Below are 18,658 nucleotides of genomic sequence, written 5' to 3' on the forward strand. Positions count from 1 at the left end.
ACCCTGACAAGTGGTTTTCCTAGCTGGGAAGAGGAAAAAGGAGGAAATACCCAAAACAATGTGAATCTTCTCTTTCCCACAGTACCTTTCCCTCACCGCATCCCCCTCCCAGACTGTAGAGTGTTGTCACATTACATAAGTTGCCCCACTGCCTTCTTTCTTTAAAAGCTGACACTCTAGGGGCGCCTGGTGGCTCAGTCGATTAAGCACCTGACTCTTGATTTCAGCTCAGGTCATGATCTCATGGTTTGTGGGTTCGAGCCCCACATCAGGCTCTGTGCTGACAATGCAGAGCCTGATTGGGATTCTCTCTCTCATTCTCTCTCTCTCTCTCTCTCTCTCTCTCCCTCTTTCTCTGGCCTTCCCCCACGAGCGCATGCACACAGGCATGCTTACCTTCTCTCAAAATAAATAAATAAACTAAGAAAAAAAAAAAAAAAAGCTGGCACTCTACATCAAACTCTTTCTTAATCAAATAGTTTAAAAGTGAATTAAGATGGCACCCCAGAAGGGTGCCTGGCTGGCCCGGTTGGTAGAGCATGCAACTCTTAATCTTGGGGTCATGAGTTCAAGCCCCACATTCAGTGCAGAACCTACTTAAATTAAAAAACAAAAACAAAAACAAAAACAAATGATGGCACCTGGAGAGGAAGGCATCTTCATGGTGGTTCTAGGAACTGTAGCTCCAGACGTTACCATCCGCAAACATCATTGGACCTGAGGTTTTAGGATGCAGACTGAACCATAAATCAATCTTGAGGGAAGTGTGATTTTTGGTTACTATGGCAACTTACTGGCAAGACATCGACCTCTTTGCAGTTCTCATGGAACCAGCAAACAAAAGAGAAGGAAAAAAAAAAAACCATCTGAGAGAACAGAGAGAAGAGGCCTCTGTTGTAGCGCCCCGCCTCCCACAGGAGCTCAGTGAATATTTAATATAACTATAATGTAAGGAAATTTGGTTTTTAATAACTTTGAAAAATATCACTCTATTTTCTACCCACTTGGCAGTACAATTAATGATTAGGTTTTGGTGTGCCAACTAAATTCTTGCTGTCTGCTCTCCTCTGTATATGTAATTCTTTTTTTTAACATTTATTTATTTTGAGAGACAGAGAAAACGGAGCGTGAGTGGGGGAGGGGCAGAGAGAGAGGGAGACCCAGAATCGGAAGCAGGCTCCAGGCTCTGAGCTGTCAGCCCAGAGCCCGACGTGGGGCTCAAATCCACAAACCGGGACATCATGACCTGAGCCAAAGTCGGACGCTTCACCGACTGAGCCACCCAGGTGCCCGGGGACATTTGTTTTCAAAATGCTCAACTATATTGTGAAAGAATGTTCTAAAAAAGATGTTCTAAACGAGGAAATGCACGGACATCGAATCCAACATACATTCATTTAAAACCAGTCCTTTGGGCGCCTGGGTGGCTCAGTCGGTTGAGCATCTGACTTTGGCTCAGGTCATGATCTCACAATTCATGGGTTCAAGCCCCACATCGGGCTTTGCCAGCAGCACAGAACCTGCTTCAGATTCTCTGACTCCCTCTCTCTCTCCCACTCCCCCACTCTCACGTGCTCTCTCTTAAAAGTAATCATTAAAAAAGATAATAATTACCTAAATGAATAAATAAAACCGGTCTTTATGTAAGATTATACTACATCCTAGCTGACAAACATGAGATAATAATTGTATTTTGTGGAAAATGAGAGAGGTTCAAGCATGTTGATTTTAATCATGATATAACCTGAAAATGGTTAACAACGTTATATGTGTTTTTAACAATGAACGTGTTTTTAAAAGTCTATAGGGGCGCCTGCATGGCTCAGTCAGTTGAACATCCGACTTCAGCTCAGGCCATGACCTCATGACCTCATGGAACCATGACCTCATGGTTCGTGGGTTCCAGCCGTGCACTGGGGGGCTGTCAATGCAGAGCCTGCTTCAGATTCCCTGTCCCCCCCTCTCTCTGCCCCTCCTTTGCACGTTCTCTTGCTCTCTGTCAAAAATAAACATTAAAAAATTATAAATAAATAAGTCTATAGTTTAATTAAGCAAGGTAACTCTCACGGTTCATGGGATCGAGCCCTGAGTCAGGCTCCATCTGCTGATGGCATGGAGCCTGCTTGGGATTCTCTCTATCCCCCTCTCTCTGCACCCCCCCCCCCACTCATGCTGCTCTCTCTCTCTCAAATAAACTTAAAAAAAAATGCCAGTCAAGGGAGCCTTTCAGAAGAGCATGTGACTCTTGATCTCAGGGTTGTGAGTTCAAGCCCCACATTGGGTATAGAGAATATTTTTAAAAAATTAAATCTTTAAACAGCACCTAGCTGGTTCAGTCAGTAGAGCATGCAACTTTTGATCTCAGAAGTCATGAGTTTGAGCCCCATATTGGGGGTGGAGCCCACCAAAAAAAATAATAAGTAAAATAAAATAAAATCTTAAAAAGAAAAAAAAAGCTAGTCGATTTGTGTGCTTGGATCAGATTCTGAATTTGATCTTTTGACCACACCTTATCATCGCTAGGAATACTGACTGCAGAGTAGGGAGCCATCTTTTTAACAGGAAAAGAACCATATTTTCAAATGGTTGATTCTTTCTGCCCATACCTAAACTGAATAAGAAAGCTCTGGTTTATTACTCATTTGACCTGCTGACTTCAAAGTGTATATGTTGCTCTGAGGGACATCATGAGGGCAATTGCTGAAAGGGGAATAGTAACTACATTAAATATCATATCTATATTTAATCTGCCAAATTGATAACAGTGCTATGGTAACGTAAGGAAATGTTGTTTTGAGGAAATAAATGCTCAATCCTCGGTAAAGTATTGAATTATATAATTTTCCAATGCTTTCAAATGATTTAGGAAAAAAAGTATATATTTGGAGAAAGAGAGAGAATGGTAAAGCAAATGTGGCAACTCTTTGTAGATGAACCAATACCAGAAAACTGCCTACCTCCACATTTCTTATACATGAGAAAAATAATTCCCCAGGTCAGTTAGCTAGTTTGCATTTTGCAGCTGCAAAGTGTTCCTAATGGATAACTCAGTCAACTCCAATTCACCTTCTACAAGCACAGAATCACACTATGAAACTGACCCTCTTGAAAGACAGAAATGGACTTAAGGTTCTAGTAACTTACAAAAGTCACTTCACTATTTGATGCTAAAGTACAGTTACTTCTAAAATGCAAACATCAAAATGAGACTTGTGATAAGTGTTTTGAAAAATGCAAAGTACTCTACAAATGCGAGTAGTTTTTAAAGCTGTGTTTATGCTTTTTTTCCCCTTTTATGCTGTTTAAGATGTTGCTAGAAAGTTAACACTTGTAGAAACAGGAACTTAAAAAAATTTTTTTTAATGTTTACTCATTTTTGAAAGAGACAGAGAGAGAGAGAGAAGACAAGAGTGCAATCAGGGAAGGGCAGAGAGAGAGGGAGACAGAGATTCTGAAGGAGACTCCAGGCTCTGAGCTGTCAGCACAGAGCCTGATGCGGGTCTTGAACTCACAAACAGTGAGATCATGACCTGAGCCTAAGTCAGACGCTTAACGCACTGAGGCACGCAGGCGCCCCAGGAACTCTTAAAAAAAAATTTTTAACGTTTATTTATTTTTGAGAGACAGATCATGAGCGGGAGAGGGGCAGAGAGAGAGGGAGACACAGAATCCGAAGCAGGCTCCAGGCTCTGAGCTGTCAGCACAGGGTCTAACGCGGGGGGCTCGAACCCACGAACCGTGGGATCATGAACTAAGCCAAAGTCGGACGCTTAACTGACTGAGCCACCCAGGTGCCCCAATGCCCCAGGAACTCTTTATGTTCATTGTTTGCTTATACGGAAATCCCTCTGCATCAATATTTAAATATTTTTCAGTGCAACTACGTGAAAGGTAGCAAATTATTGTATTATCTATAATTCAAAAGCTTACAGAGGCTAGTACCTGTTTCTGCTCCTTTTAGGAGACATAGTCGTAATAAAATACATGGCTTAATTTGCCAGGCATTGTGCCAAGTGACTTGCATACGTTGTGTAATTCTCACAAACATTCAGTGAGTTTGATGCAATTATTACTTCATCACACGTAAAATGAGGAAAATAGCTGCACTTATCTCAGGGCTGCTGTAAGGATTAAAAGAGACCATACATAGGGGCACCTGGTTGGCTCAGTCAGTACAGCAGGTGACTCTTACTCTCTGGGTCATGAGTTCAAGCCCCATGTTTGGGTGCAGAGATTACTTAAATGAATAAACAAGAACGTTAAAGAAAAACGGGCAGAGAGACTATACATAAAGCACTTAGCACAGTAGGTGGCAAAAAGGAAGTGCTAAACATACGTTTACCATTTATTGGTACCTTTATTTTATTAGTAAACAGACACAGAGAAAAGCAAGTGGAAGAAAAGGGATTTTCAATCCAGGTCTGACTCTCCAATTTTCTGCCTTTTTCTATTTATTTGTTTGTTTTTTTTTTAATTACCTCCCCATTCAAGAGGGGGAGCAGGAAATCCTCATGACAGTGGATGAGCTTAAAAGCCAGGAGACCCCTGTTTTGAATTCGCCCTGGACTGTCCTCACCCCTCATCCCCTACCTACCAATACCTGGCTAAGCGAGCTCCTCAGGAGGGACTTGCTGAATTAACGACTAGGTTTGGTTTCTGTTGTTGTTGTTTATTTATTTTTGAGAGGGGGGGGAGGGAGAGAGCGCAAGCACAAGGGGGAGGGGCAGAGAGAGAGGGAGACACAGTGTTCCAAGCAGGCTCCAGGCTCCCAGCTGTCAGCACAGAGTCCGCCGCAGGGCTCGAACCCACGAACCGAGAGATCATGACCTGAGCCAAAGTCCTAGGCTTGATCGACTGAGCCACCCAGTCGCCCCAAAGACTAGGTTTCCAGCCTGGGTTAGCTACATCTTTCTGGGCTGGGTACAACTTTCACGACTCGGCGCTGGTGCCCCATCTGCAGACCCAGAAGAGGCTGTTCAGGTCCTGAACAGGGAAACGACTACGTCTTCCCTTCTCAAACGCAAACTACCAAGGGCTGTCGCCCCCGAACCACTGCGCCTTCAAGGGTCCCAACCCCCACTCACCACTCTGCTCTCCACAGTTCAGGCCACCGCCGCATTTTCGCTGCCCCCGCGCGGCGGAGGACGGAGCGCGCCGCACTTCGCGGCGAACTACACCTCCCACAATCCCAGTCGGCCGGACCACCTCCCGCTGGAGGTGGGCGCGGAGGCGGAGCGGATCACCCGGGGGCGGGGCAGAGCCTTCCGAAACGTCCTGCCTGTGTCCTACAGGGTACAGTTCATTTTAGGAGAGATTCCTGGGTTCCCTTTTAAAGTAGGACTTCTGCCCCATGAGGTACGACTCTGCCCTCCATCCCCTCTGTGGTCCCCTCAGTGTCAGCCGGCAGATGGTCTAGTCCAGGGCCGCCCGTGGACCGCAGCGAGACCCGAGAACGAAAGGCAGGCCGCGCACGCATGCGCAGAGGCGCAGCATGGGGGCGGGAGCCGCTAAGCCCCTTCCCCGCCGCTGTGAAGGTGAGTAGGGGGCGGGGCGGGGCGTGTTCCGCGTCAAGACTGACCACTGCCCCGCAATGGCCACGGTTGGATCGGCCGCTACCGTCTCGACCAACTCTCCGAGCCGTTGACCCCAACTGTCCAGAAAATTGGGGTCCCTAGAAGCTCACTTTTAGCGTTTATACATCAATATCCCACTTCCAATTCAACCACTTCCAGCATTTCGTTGCTATTGTCTAGGTATAAGTTTTTCTTTCCTGCTAGACCATGCGTGTGAAAAATAGCAGCTAACATGTCAGGAGGGCCCACCTTTCGTCTTGGTTTTCTAGCATGTAGCAAACAGCTCCTTCTTGATAAGGTATAGAGCTTAAAGGCTTTTGGACACTTGATTCTATTCAACTGTGTGTCAGATGAGGTACATGCTTTGCCATGCTGTTTCACGTGCGTACGTCTTCTGAGAAGACTCCTTGAGATGATGAAAACAGTGATACACTAAAGACATAGTGGAGGTGATGACGTTTATAATCTGCCAGGAATACAGAGAATTAAGCAAGCCTCTTATTGTGCCCTAACCCTACCCATTTTCCTTACGCCTTGCTGTGTGACTTGGTTATGTTGCTTAACCTTCTGGGCCTACCTTTTCCCATAAAAATGAGGGGATTGGATTAGATCTCTTAAGAACTTGCCAGCTCTGAAATTCTGCGATTAGTTAGTGAGTAGAATCCAGATGATATCACAATATGGTAATGCGAAACATCCTCAACTTCCATTTCTCTGCTAACGCAAGAGAAACCTAGCAGGTGTAAGAATGTGGCAGCAGCATTAGAAAGAACTGCCCTTCATGGTACCTGTAATTTCTTCCTGATTGCTGAAAATATGAGATTTGCTGATAATACAACTTTCTTCACTCCTTGTTGTCTGTTTGTAGATCATTGCTAGGAGGAACTCTGGGTACAATTATGAACACAGTGTGTGTAATAATGGCTCACATCTTAAGATCTCATCTGATAAATGCTTCAATGGTACCGAATCGAATGAAAATGCCTCCATATCTTGGTGTCATTAGAAACAGAATGATGTCAACTCAGAAATCCAAAAAGAAGATGAGAGACTATTACAGGCTGCTGAATCTGGATGAAGGATGCTCTGCAGATGATGTCAGGGAAGCTTTTCATAAGCTTGCCAAGCAATACCACCCAGACGGTGGTTCTAGTACAGCGGATTCAGCAACATTTATACAGATCGAAGAAGCTTATAGGAAGGTGCTTTCCCACGTGGTAGCACAAGCAAATGCCGGACAGAATAAAGTTGAAGAAGCAGAGGAAGAGGAAGAAAAGTTCAAATATAAAACACCCCAACACCGACATTATTTAAGTTTTGAAGGTATTGGTTTCGGAAGTCCCAGTCAACGAGAGAAGCAATATAGGCAATTTAGAGCAGACCGTGCAACTGAACAAGTGATGGAATATCAGAAGCAGAAACTACAAAGCCAGTATTTCATTGATAGCGTAATTGTTAAAGATGTAAGACAGAGTAAAGAACAAAAGATAACTCAGGCTATTGAGCGTTTAGTAGAGGATCTCATTCAGGAATCAATGGCCAAAGGAGACTTTGACAATCTCAGTGGGAAGGGAAAACCTCTAAAAAAATTTTCTGGCTGTTCATATATTGATCCCATGACTCACAACCTGAACAGAATATTGATAGATAATGGATACCAACCAGAATGGATCCTCATGCAAAAGGAAATAAAGGATACTATCGATCAACTCAGAGAGGCAATTTTAGTGTCAAGGAAAAAACTTGGGAATCCAATGACACCAACTGAACAGAAACAGTGGAACCAAGTTTGTGAGCAGTTTCACGAAAACATCAGGAAACTGAACAAGCGAATTAATGATTTTAATTTAATTGTTCCCCTCCTGAGCAGGCAAAAAGTCCATTTTGATGCACAGAAAGAAATTGCCAGAGCCCAGGAAATATATGAAGCCCTTATAAAAACAAAAGAAGTCACAGATAAAAACCCAAACAACACTGATCAGGGAGAAGGGGAGAAAATACCTGGCGTCAAGACAGGCTTTTTTAACTGGATGAATATGTGGAAATTTATTAAAATCTGACCATTTAAATATCCATAATACTACCCCAAATCATTTTCAGTTGTACTGATGTCATACATAGGACATGAGATTTATTGCTACAACACAAGAGTTTGAGAAATGTATGCCTCTGCACTTTTCACAAAACTAATCACATCTCTAGTGATGTATAAGTGAGAAAGCTGTAAGAAACCGAGAGAAGTGTTCAACCAGCTTTGCTCTGAGGATATTGCAAGAAAAGAACTCCTAAGAAAACAGTTTAATCCATTTCAGAGTTTAAATGTCAGTCATAGGTGACACGAATTAGGACAAGGACTCAGACTGGGAATCACAAAGGGTAGTCCAAAAGTCTTAGTGCACTTTTAAGCTCTAGTAACTTAAAGACCGTTGCTGTTGCTATCTTCACAGCTACTTAAACAACAATGAAAAAAAAAAAACCCAAGAAGTATTATAAAAAGTCACAAAACTATGGAAGTATGGAATGTAGGCAAGCAAACCTCCAAATGATGAATGTTCTTTGCAAGCTTGCTGCATTTAGACCTTGTGGTTATTAAAGTTTAAAACTGTTCTAAGACTTTTGGGATACTCTTCATGTGGATGGAAATGTTATGATCAGGAAATTAGCCCAAAGGAGTTACTGTACTCTCCCTTTTTTATAAAGACCTTCCTTGTGGGTATTGAATAACACACACACACACACACACACACACACACACACACACACTATCTGGGTTGTGCTTTTTCCTTCCCAACTTCGTTACCTTGGCTATAGAGAAATCCATCAGCCAAGATAGTTGATATAGCTGTTCTAGAAATAAACTCCAGTGGCCACTTTAAAGAGTTTGGGTGTATTTTCTATCCTTTTGGAAATTAAAAAAAAAAAAAAAGTCCTTGGGCTCAATGGAAACTTAAGATTTCACTCTGGCTTCATCTCTAATCAGAGATTGAAATGTTAGGTTTACATAGATCTATCTGAAGCCTGTCTTTGTCATGTATCAGATTCCCCAGAGGCTTTTTCCATATGAGAATCTCAATTTAGGAATCCAATTTCCTGTCTTAGGAACCCTTTCACACACAAAAAGATGTCTGGATTTTGTGCCAGTTTGGACTTTTGACGAATGACAAAGAGATTAACATTCGTGAGATTGTGTTCTGTCCACTTTCAGAAAATCTGCCTTTTTTAGATTTGTGTAATTGCTTTAGCCACAGAACTGGGCAACTAGAAAGATACAGAGGGTGGTCAAACTGAGCAGATCTTTTTCCTTATTTAGAGTGTTGTATTATGGATGTTGTTCAAAAATGGCACTTGCCACTCTGATCTTGAAAGAACAAGTTATTTTTTTAAATTTTTTTAATGTTTATTCATTTTTGAAAGACCGAGAGAGACAGAGCACAAGCAGGGGTGGGGTGGAGAGAGAGGGGGACACAGAATCCGAAGCAGGCTCCAGACTCTGAGCTGTCAGAACAGAGTCCAACACAGAGCTCGTAGTCACGAACCATGAGATCATGACCTGAGCTGAACCCGGACGCTCAACCGACTGGACCACCCAGGTGCCCCGAGAGCAAGTTATTTTGTAAAGTATGTGATAGTTAAGTCAAACTATATCTTCAAAAGGAAATTTCAGGACTTTCTGCTTACATGATGGGGTAATTAATTGGTATAATATTTGACTATTAAATGAGTTACGTGGCTGCTACAATGATGCCATTACTCTAAACAAAACTGTGAAAAGTGTGAAAGAAAGCTACATAATAAGAACTATGGTTATAAAACATTTTAGAAGGCTTTGGTTCTGTGAATTTCATTAATGGGAATTAGATGTATGATACCTAGTTGAATTGTAGCAACCTATAGAAAGGAAACCATTTTCAATATTGGATCACGGATGGTAAAGTTACTGGAAAACTCTAGTAAATCCTCAATTTCAGCACAGGACACTTTATAAATATTGTCTATATTAGTAAGATTAATAAAGTTAATTTTAATGATTATCCAGTGGTTCATTGTTATATAAACAATAATAACCGTAATTTTGGCTCAGTACCTGAATTAATATTTTTAAAACTTTAAAAAACAATTTTGTTTAATGTTTTATTATTTTTGAGGGAGAGATAAACAGCGGATGAGCGGGGGAGGAGCAGAGAGAGAGGGAGACACAGAATCTGAAGCAGGCTCCAGGCTCTGAGCTGTCAACACAGATCCCGACATGGGGCTCAAACTCTTGAACCGTGAGATCATGACCTGAGCCGAGGCTGAACGCTTAGCCGATGGAGACACCCAGGCGCCCCTATTTTTTAACTTTTTTGATTGATGATATAAAAACTGTGACAGAGGGTCACCTGTGTGGCTCAGTCAGTTGAACGTCGGACTCTTGATCTCAGCCCAGGTCATGATCTCACGGTTCAAAAGATCGAGCCCTGTGTCAGGGTCTGCACTGACAGTACAGAACCTACTTGGGATTCTCTCTCTCTTTCTCAAAATAAATAAATAAAAAATAAAAAACCGTGACAAAGATTATTCTTGTAACGAAGGCAACCTCGCTGGTATAAAAACAGATTCACTAATTTAAGTAACTAAAATTCAGACCAGAAAAAAATATCCTGGCCAGTTTATCAGAGTTTGTTGAATTGTAATCTTTTTTTTTTTTTTAATTTTATTTATTTATTTTGAGAGAGAGAGAAGGGTAGGGGCAGAGAGTGAGAGAGAATCGCAAGCAGGCTCCGTGCTGTTTGCATGGAGCCCAAACCCACGAACCGTGAGATCATGACCTGAGCCGAAATCGAGAGTCACATGCTTAACCGTTGGAGCCACCCAGGGGCCCCTGTTGAATTGTAATGTGACACTTCTCTCTCCATCATGCAGCCTTGGTCTTTTCTGTCCGTGTTTCACCTTCTAACTTTGCCAGCTTTTCAGGTGTAGTAGTAGTAAGTTACCGAGATTCTGAACTCATTAATAGGCACAAACCAAACTCCGCCTGATTCCAAGCCTTTTCAGCGATCCTTTCTTCAGACTGTAGGACCAGGACCCTGGCCCAACACCCTGAGGATACAGCCTCGCATCCCAGGGGCTTTTGGCTCCCAGATGTGTGAAATGGTTATGCCTGAGGCTAGTTTGGTGTCTCGGGGCTATAGTTTTCCTTCCTTGATAGAACAAGTGCAATCCTACTCATTTTCCTCATGAAGCCACCAGCAGGTGGCTGCTTTTGAGGGCGGGGGTCCTCCCAGAGGTGGGAGTCCCCCATGACTTTGTATGATTGGGGCCTACTACTTTCTGACATACTTCTCTGCTGCCAGCTGCTTGGGTCCCCATCCCTGGGCCTCAGCCATCATTTGGGACATCCTCAGTACCTCTCAGGCACCAGTGATGCCGATTTGTCTGTTCCTACAAGTGTTGCTTTTCCTTTCGAACAACGTTTTGTTCACTCGGCATACATTTATTGGAGTCCTGGAAGGGAATCCACCAGTCCACCATCTGGATGATCAGGAATCAGTAGCTAAGGGGGACAAATGGACCCCTCAGCCCTGAATGTAGCCCTCAGATACTCAGATACTCATACTCACCCTGGCTGCAGGCAGGGGGCACTGGCGGAAGGGCAGACCCACAGATGTTGCATAATACTTCTTGCCCAGCTGAGACCAGACTGGAACATCAAAATACAAATTTCCTCAAGGCTTGGGATGACATAAGCAGAGGGAAGGCAGTTCCTAGGACAGGATAACCTGGGCTGTGGCCCTCCCCAGTTTGTCTCTGAGCCCAGTGCCCTGCGCACCATTCTCCCACGTCTGAGAGGACCCTCAAGTACCCTAAGCATGCCTCTACTCCCCCAAATCTAGATTTAGGAAATTAAGGACTAAAGGATTTTCTTTCCTGCCAAGACCAATTTCAGAGATCTGGAATCTTAGAAGGTCCACCTCTTCCCTAGATGATTGATACAGGCCACTGTCCCCCAGCCCCCCAACATGACAGATCCTACCTGAGAGTCTCAACAGGACACACGCATCAAGTAAGCTTAACATTGTTGTAAGAGAGACCTAAAGTTGTAGGGAGGGTCCTTCCTGGTGTACCTTGAGGACCTTCTAGCAAGAAGCACATGATCCAGTGGTGACTCAGCTTTAGAATTTATAGCTGGGCCTCTATGGTCTTTGTGGTTTCACCTCTGTGGGTGAACCTGGTTCCATGGCCATGTCCTCTCAACTTTTCCACTTAGCCACAGTTTATCCCATGATTTGCCCAGTTGAGCCCCAAGCTTCTCCATGAGATTTGCTTAAAAGATGTGGTGGACATCTGTTGCACTTTTGGGCAATAAGTAGCCACTCTTGCCACGTTGAGTGGTGGCCTTACATAAGCAAGAATTCACAAAGTGGAGAAATGAGACAAAAGCAAGTGCACATCTCAGCCTCCGAATGGCCTGTATTGATGGTGGCATGTGCCATTCATCTAGGGAGGATGTGGTTCCTAGCACAGGAAGTCAGACCTTCGAAGCTGACCTTGACAGGAGAGAAGATCCCTCATTTTCTTAAATATGTTCAGAAGTGGGCATGTGACCTAGGCCCTGCCAAGACCTGTCCTTGGGAGACAGAGTTCAGAATGATGCACAGGACAAAAGAGGCTGGCTCTCTGTAGACGTTCCATTGAGCTGGTGCAGGAAGGCAGTGGCTGCCAGGGAGACACAGAAGTGACGTCAGTGCCACTAGCAGTGACAGTCAAGTTCTTGGCTGTCTTGTAGTACGTGGTTGTGGCCACAGCAGCTTTGGTGTTTTCCTCACCAGGTCAGCTCTTCAGTGTTGTTTTAGTTACTGTTCCTGAAAACAACCTTGAGCCACTTTCTTGGGCCATTTGCAGCTCAGCACTGTGACTGATACAGATGAGATCATGAGACTCTCATGGCTTTGGGATACCCAGGAACTATACGTTGGATTGTGGCACAGGGGGCACGTGGACTCCCATTAAACTCTCAGCCCTGCCACTTTGTAGGTGTGTGATCTTGGGCAAATTACCAAACCTCCCTGACCTACAGCTTACTCAGGTGTAAACACTCATAATGATCACTTCTTGTGAGAATTCATTGAGATATTCAATGTAAAGAATCCATCGCAGTTACTGACACATGATGAGCACTCCACTCTAAGTATTAAATTATGTACATTGTTGTGCTACGAAGGTAATAAACAGACGTTTTTATTACTTTTAAGGTTTGCTAAAAAAATGTTCCATTGTTCTTCTCTTGGGGGAGTATTGATTTCAAAGTTGATCTTGCTAGTTTCAGTCAATTTCCTGAATTCACTGAACTGTTCTCTGACATGCCTTCAGCTAGCAGAGGGCGTCAAATGAAAATGTAGACGTTAGTCAAGAAAGACCACCTATTATATGATTCGATTTATACGAAAGGTCCGGGATAAGTAAAGCTATAGAGACAGAAAGTACTAGGGCTGTAGAGTCTGGGGGAAATGGGGAGTGACTGCTAATGTTTATGGGTTTCTTTTGGAGGTGATAAAAACATTCGAAAATTGTGGTAATGGTTGCACAGCTCTGTGAACATACTAAGAACTGCTGAATTGTGCGCTTTAAATGAGTGAGTTTTATCGTATGTGAAAGCTGTTTTCTTTTTTTAAAAAAGAAAAAAGTAAGAAAATGTAGAGTGGTTCTGTGGTAGGGTCCCCTCCTTAAAAACCCAAAACCTCAAGGCAACCTGGTTATACACGTACGTGACAACATCCCTCATGACCTTGTAACAAGAGACCACTTAATCAGACTACATATTTGTATGTTACCATATATGGGAGACAAGTAAAAAGCATATAAAAAACTATGTCACATGGAGTTCGGGGCTCAGTTCTTTAGGTACGAACGCAACTGAGCCGCACTGGCATGAGTAAAGTTGCTTCCTGGAAAGAAAAGCCTCAGTGTCTCAACCGTCTGCGCAAGAATCCTGCTACAGTTCTGAATTTGGTAGGCTGCTTGCTACTCTTCTATGCTCGAGAAATGTCTTCAGAAGCATAAAGAGTGAGAGAACTGTTTTAAAGTAAGCATAAAAATGACAGCCAATGTTTTAAGAGTTTAAATTTAGATGCTTTCACATCTCTAGCAAATGTTGATTAATGTGCGCAAGTTTCTGCAAAACCCCACAAAACTTTGTTAGTATTCCCAGGCATTTGCTACTGTGTCCTTTTTTTTTTTAAAGATTTTATTTTATTTATTATTTTTTAATATAATTTATTATCAAATTGGTTTCCATACAACACCCAGTGGTCACCCCAACAAGTGCCCTCCTCAATGCCCATCACCCACTTTCCCCTAAGATTTTATTTTTCTAAGTTATCTCTACACCCAACGTGGGGCTTGAACTTACATCCCCAAGATCAAAAGTCGCACGCTCCATGATTGAGCCAGCCAGGCGTGCCTCTTTGTTTTTCTTAAATAAAGAGCCACTCTTAGCAAGCTGAGTGATGGCCTTATATAAACAAGAATCCACAAAGTGGAGAAAAATAGATAAAAGCAAGTGCACATTTTGTAAAAAATGATTGAAAAAACATGGTCTTTTAAAAAAATTTTTTTTAATGTTTACTTATTTTTGAGAGAGAGAGAGACACAGAGTGTGAGCAGGGGAGGGGCAGAGAGAGAGACACAGAATCCGAAGCAGGTTCCAGGCTCTGACACCCAACAGACTGAGCCACCCAAGCGCCCCAAGAACATGGTCTTTAATTACATAGACAAAACCTTTTATTCTAGAACTCAGCAGGTGATTAGGCAGTGGGTAAGGGGTCCGTCCCCACTATGTCCCACCACACATCATGTTGCCCAGAGCCTCTGGGGAAGAAGAGGCCTAAAGAGCCTGCCTTTCCCCTCTTCTCTTCTCTCCAACACCCAAGACAGAGTGGCCTTGAGACATGGTGATTCCATAACCTTCTGGACAGGAGTGTCAGGGAGCTGGCAGAGTGAGGAAGAATACCTGGGCGTGCCTTTGGGTCCCACTCTTACGGACATGAGTACCTTGAGAAGTTTGGGTGACGACTATTTTAAGCTTATCACTTATGGTGCCTGCCTGCCCACAGGGGCCAAAGCCAAATTGGCCCAAGAGCAAGGAATACATCCAATGGCTGGTAAAGTGTTTCATAGTACAATAACATAAGGTTCTTTGTTTGGAAAAATAAAACCTTTTTTTATTTTGAAAATTCACATGTATATAGTAAAAAATTCAATCAATGCAAAAGGATAGGTGATGAACAAATGAATTCCCCTTTATCCCAGACCTCCCCACCCCCCAGATCCAGACCTCCCAACCCTACTTCCCAGATCTAAATGCCATCAACCACTTCTTGCACATCTACTAGTTTCTTGTTTGTTTGTTTTTATGCTGTAGTAACAAATGGCTACAAAATTAGTGGCTCACATAACACAAATTTGTTGTCTTACAGTTCTAGAGGCCAGAAGTCCAAAGCGGATCTTACTGGGTTAACATCAAGGTGTTGGTGGGGTTTCATTCCTTCTGGAGGCTCTAGGGGAGAATCTGATTCCTTGCTTTTTCCAACTTCTAGAAGCCACCTGTATTCTTGGCTTGTGTCCCCATCCTCTATCTTCATAGCCAGCGACAGCAGGTTAGCCTTCCCCCTAGTCACACTACTCTGACTCTCCTGCCTCCCTCCTCCACTTCCAGGACCCTTGGACTTACATCGGCCCCACCCAGATCGTCCCACATAATCTCCCTGTTTTAAGGTCAGTCGATTTAGCAACCTTGATTTCCTTTCATTAAGTAACATAACATATTCACAGATTCTGGGAATTAGGACCTATTTGGGGAAGCCATTATCCTGCTACCACAATATCCTTTATTTATACATATAATTTATATACACACACCATTTCTCCACCTGTCTCTCAAAAACAGATAAATGTAAACACACTACACATGCTCTTCTTATCTTTCTCTTCCGCTGTCTATTAATGTATCTTGAGGATCTTTCCAAATCAACACACCTAGCTTTATTCAGCCTGCGTGAGATCGTTGTATGTTCTCCTGGAAATAAGAACTAATCAATACTCAGCAGATGAAATAAATAGCAGCGCAAGGTTACACAGAGAGAGACCTTGAGGCATAGAGACAGCAAATGCAAGTTGAAGTTGCCACAAATCAGGAATGAGATATGGCGTAATAATGCATCATAAGGTATGAGGTACAGAGAAAGTGACAATAGCTTACTTATTGAATGCTTTCCTTGCACTAACCAATCTTCACGACAATCCTATGACAGGTCCTGTTATTAACGCTTTTTGAGAAATGAGGAAACTAGTGAGGCTCAGAGAGGTTAGGTAACTTGCTTTGGGTCACACAGCTAGAAAGTGTCAAGGGTTGGGATCTGAACCCAGATTGTGTATGGTTGGTCTGATTCCAGATCCCTGTTCTTACCCGCACCGTGCCAAGGTGTTGGCAGAGAGGATACTGGAGCAGATCACATTAGTGAAACGTCTGCAGTGAAGATTCAAGACACGGAGTTTCCGGGGACTGTCTTGAATTCAGTGTGTTTTATTGGGACTGTCATTCTTTTATTTTTAAGTTCATTTATTTATTTAGGTGATCTCTACACCCAACGTGGGGCTTGAACTCATGGCCCCAAGATGAAGAGTCGCATCCTGTTCTGACTGAGCCAGCCAGGTGCCCCTGGACTGTCATTCTTGTCCTTTACTGCCCCTGATACCACAAGAAAGAGGCAGTGAGGCTTTGGAGCTAGGGAGACTTGAATTCGGACCCAGATTTTGCCACTCATTAGCTATGTGACCTTGAGTTTCTGTTTTTCATCTGTCAAATGAGTTTATAGTTGACCCTTGAATAGCAGGGGTCTGAACCGCTCAAGACCAGTTATACTTTCTCTTCCTTATGATTTTCTTAATAGCATTTGTTTTTCTCTCCTTCGTTGTAAGAACACAGTGTCTAAGACGTATAAAACACATATTATGTTCTCATTATATATCATTATAATATGTTAATAGACTGTTTATGTCATCAGTTAGGTTTCCAGTCAACAGTAGGCTGTTAGCAGTTAAGTTTTTGAGAATCAAAAGTCATAGGTGAATTTTTTTTTTTTTTTTTTTTTTTTGAGACAGAGAGAGACAGAGCACGAATGGGGGAAGGTCAGAGAGAGAGGGAGACACAGAATCGGAAACAGGCTCCAGGCTCTGAGCTGTCAGCACAGAGCCGGACACGGGGCTCGAACTCAAGGACCGCGAGATCATGACCCAAGCTGAAGTCGGACACCCAACCGACTGAACCACCCAGGTGCCCCACATATGTAAATTTTTTATTGCGTGGGGGGTTGGTGTTCCTAACCCCCACATGGCTCAAGGGCCAAATGTAATCAGACCTAACTTGCAAGGATAGCTGTAATCCTTAGAGATGATGAATATGAAATGCTGGGTGCAGGCTGAGGTCCTCAGTAGTAACTCGGTGGAGGCATTACTGCTCCCGGAGGATATTTTGGAAATTTGTGGAGGAATCTTCAGATGACAACATGGTTGCAGAGGCACTGCTGGCAGAGTTTCTATTTAGCCCATTTGGACCAGTACGTTGTGCTGTCTGGCATCTATTCTGATTGGTGGATAAGTCCATGCAATCCTAATTGTTAAATATTTCAAACATCACCAGCCCCCCCACCCCGACCACAAACATTTAGGAGGGGGAGCCAGGGATGCTGAGTGTCCGCAGTGAGCAGGGTGGGTGACCAAAAAGAATTGTTCCATGTCTTGGTCAACATTCAAATATCTCACCAGACATTCATGCGGGTGAAAAAAATCTGTTCATGATAATCTAAGCCTGGAACAGAATTATATTTTACGTGTAAACACAGCATGTTTTTTGCGTGATTATTTTATTAAAATTTAAAAAAATATTTATTTACTTTTGAGAGAGATACAGACAGACAGAGTATGAGCGGGGGAGGGGCAGAGAGAGAGAGGGAGACACAGAATCGGAAGCAGGCTCCAGGATCTGAGCTGTCTGCACAGAGCCTGACGGGGAATCGAACTCACGACCTGTGAGATCATGACCTGAGCCGAAGTCAGTTGCTTAACTGACTGAGCCACCCAGGCACCCCTTTGCATGATTTAAAACACACTATTTTTTTTTTTTCACTAATTCAACTAATTTACTAATGCATTCACAACACAACTACTGGAGAGAGAGAGAGAGAGAGGGAGAGAGAGATTCTCAAGCAGGCTTTGTGCCGTCAGCAGAGAGCCCGACATGGGCCTTGATCCCACGAACCATGAGATCATGACCTGAGCCAAAATCAAGAGTCGGTCACTTAACTGACTGAGCCACCCAGGCGCCCCTAAAGATTTCATTTTTAAGTAATTTCTAAACTCAACCTGGGGCTCAAACTCACCACCCTGAGATCAAGTCACACGCTCCCCTGCTTGAGCCAGCCAGGATCCCCGAAGATCCTCACTTTCTGATACGTACATTTTTGTGTAGTGACCTCCCATGTTGTATCAGATTTGGTCTATGTGACCAATAGTATACAACAGAAGTGATAGGATGTCACTTCTGAGGCTAGAAGCTTCCTGTTCTCTCACTTTCTGTTAGATCACTTGCTCTGGGTGAAGCCAGTTGCCATGACTTGAGGCGGTCTTGCACAGGGGCACATGTGTGCAGGAACTGAGGCCCCTAGACAACAGCCATGTGAGTGAGCATTATTGGAAACAAAGCCTCAGCCAAGCCTTCAGAAACATGCAGCCACCACTGACAGGTTCACTTTAAGCTCACGGGGAATCCTGAGTCAGAACAACTGAGCTAAGTTGCTTCCAGATTCCTGATCCTTAGCTATTATGTAAAATAATAAATAAATGCTTGATGTTTTAAGTTGCTACGTTTGAGGATAATTTGCTACATGGTAATCGATAATTAATAGAGTAGACATACGTGAAACTCTGTAATCTCATAATTTCATTAATAAGCATTGTAGCAATAGTTCATATATGTTACCCTTCTAGTGTAAAGAAAATCAATCAATATGGCAAAAATTACAGGTTGAAATGATTAATTTGGGGGGCCA

The 18,658-nt window shown here is 43.2% G+C and overlaps 1 protein-coding gene across 1 annotated transcript; it reads left to right on the forward strand.

Moving 5' to 3' along the window:
- The first annotated feature begins 5,248 nt into the window (after window positions 1–5,248).
- DNAJC28 (DnaJ heat shock protein family (Hsp40) member C28) lies at window positions 5,249–9,604 on the forward strand. The gene is made up of 2 exons (XM_043593698.1): window positions 5,249–5,534; window positions 6,442–9,604. Exon 2 carries the CDS (start codon window positions 6,473–6,475, stop codon window positions 7,631–7,633), a length of 1,161 nt encoding a protein of 386 aa, XP_043449633.1. The 5' UTR covers window positions 5,249–5,534; window positions 6,442–6,472; the 3' UTR covers window positions 7,634–9,604.
- Window positions 9,605–18,658: the final 9,054 nt, after the last annotated feature.

Source organism: Prionailurus bengalensis, chromosome C2 (genome assembly GCF_016509475.1).
Source record: "Prionailurus bengalensis isolate Pbe53 chromosome C2, Fcat_Pben_1.1_paternal_pri, whole genome shotgun sequence".
NCBI classification, from domain to species: domain Eukaryota; kingdom Metazoa; phylum Chordata; class Mammalia; order Carnivora; family Felidae; genus Prionailurus; species Prionailurus bengalensis.

Excerpts from the sequence above, each read along its gene's own strand:
- DNAJC28 (XM_043593698.1), top strand. The coding sequence starts at position 6,473 with ATGAACACAGTGTGTGTAATAATGGCTCACATCTTAAGATCTCATCTG.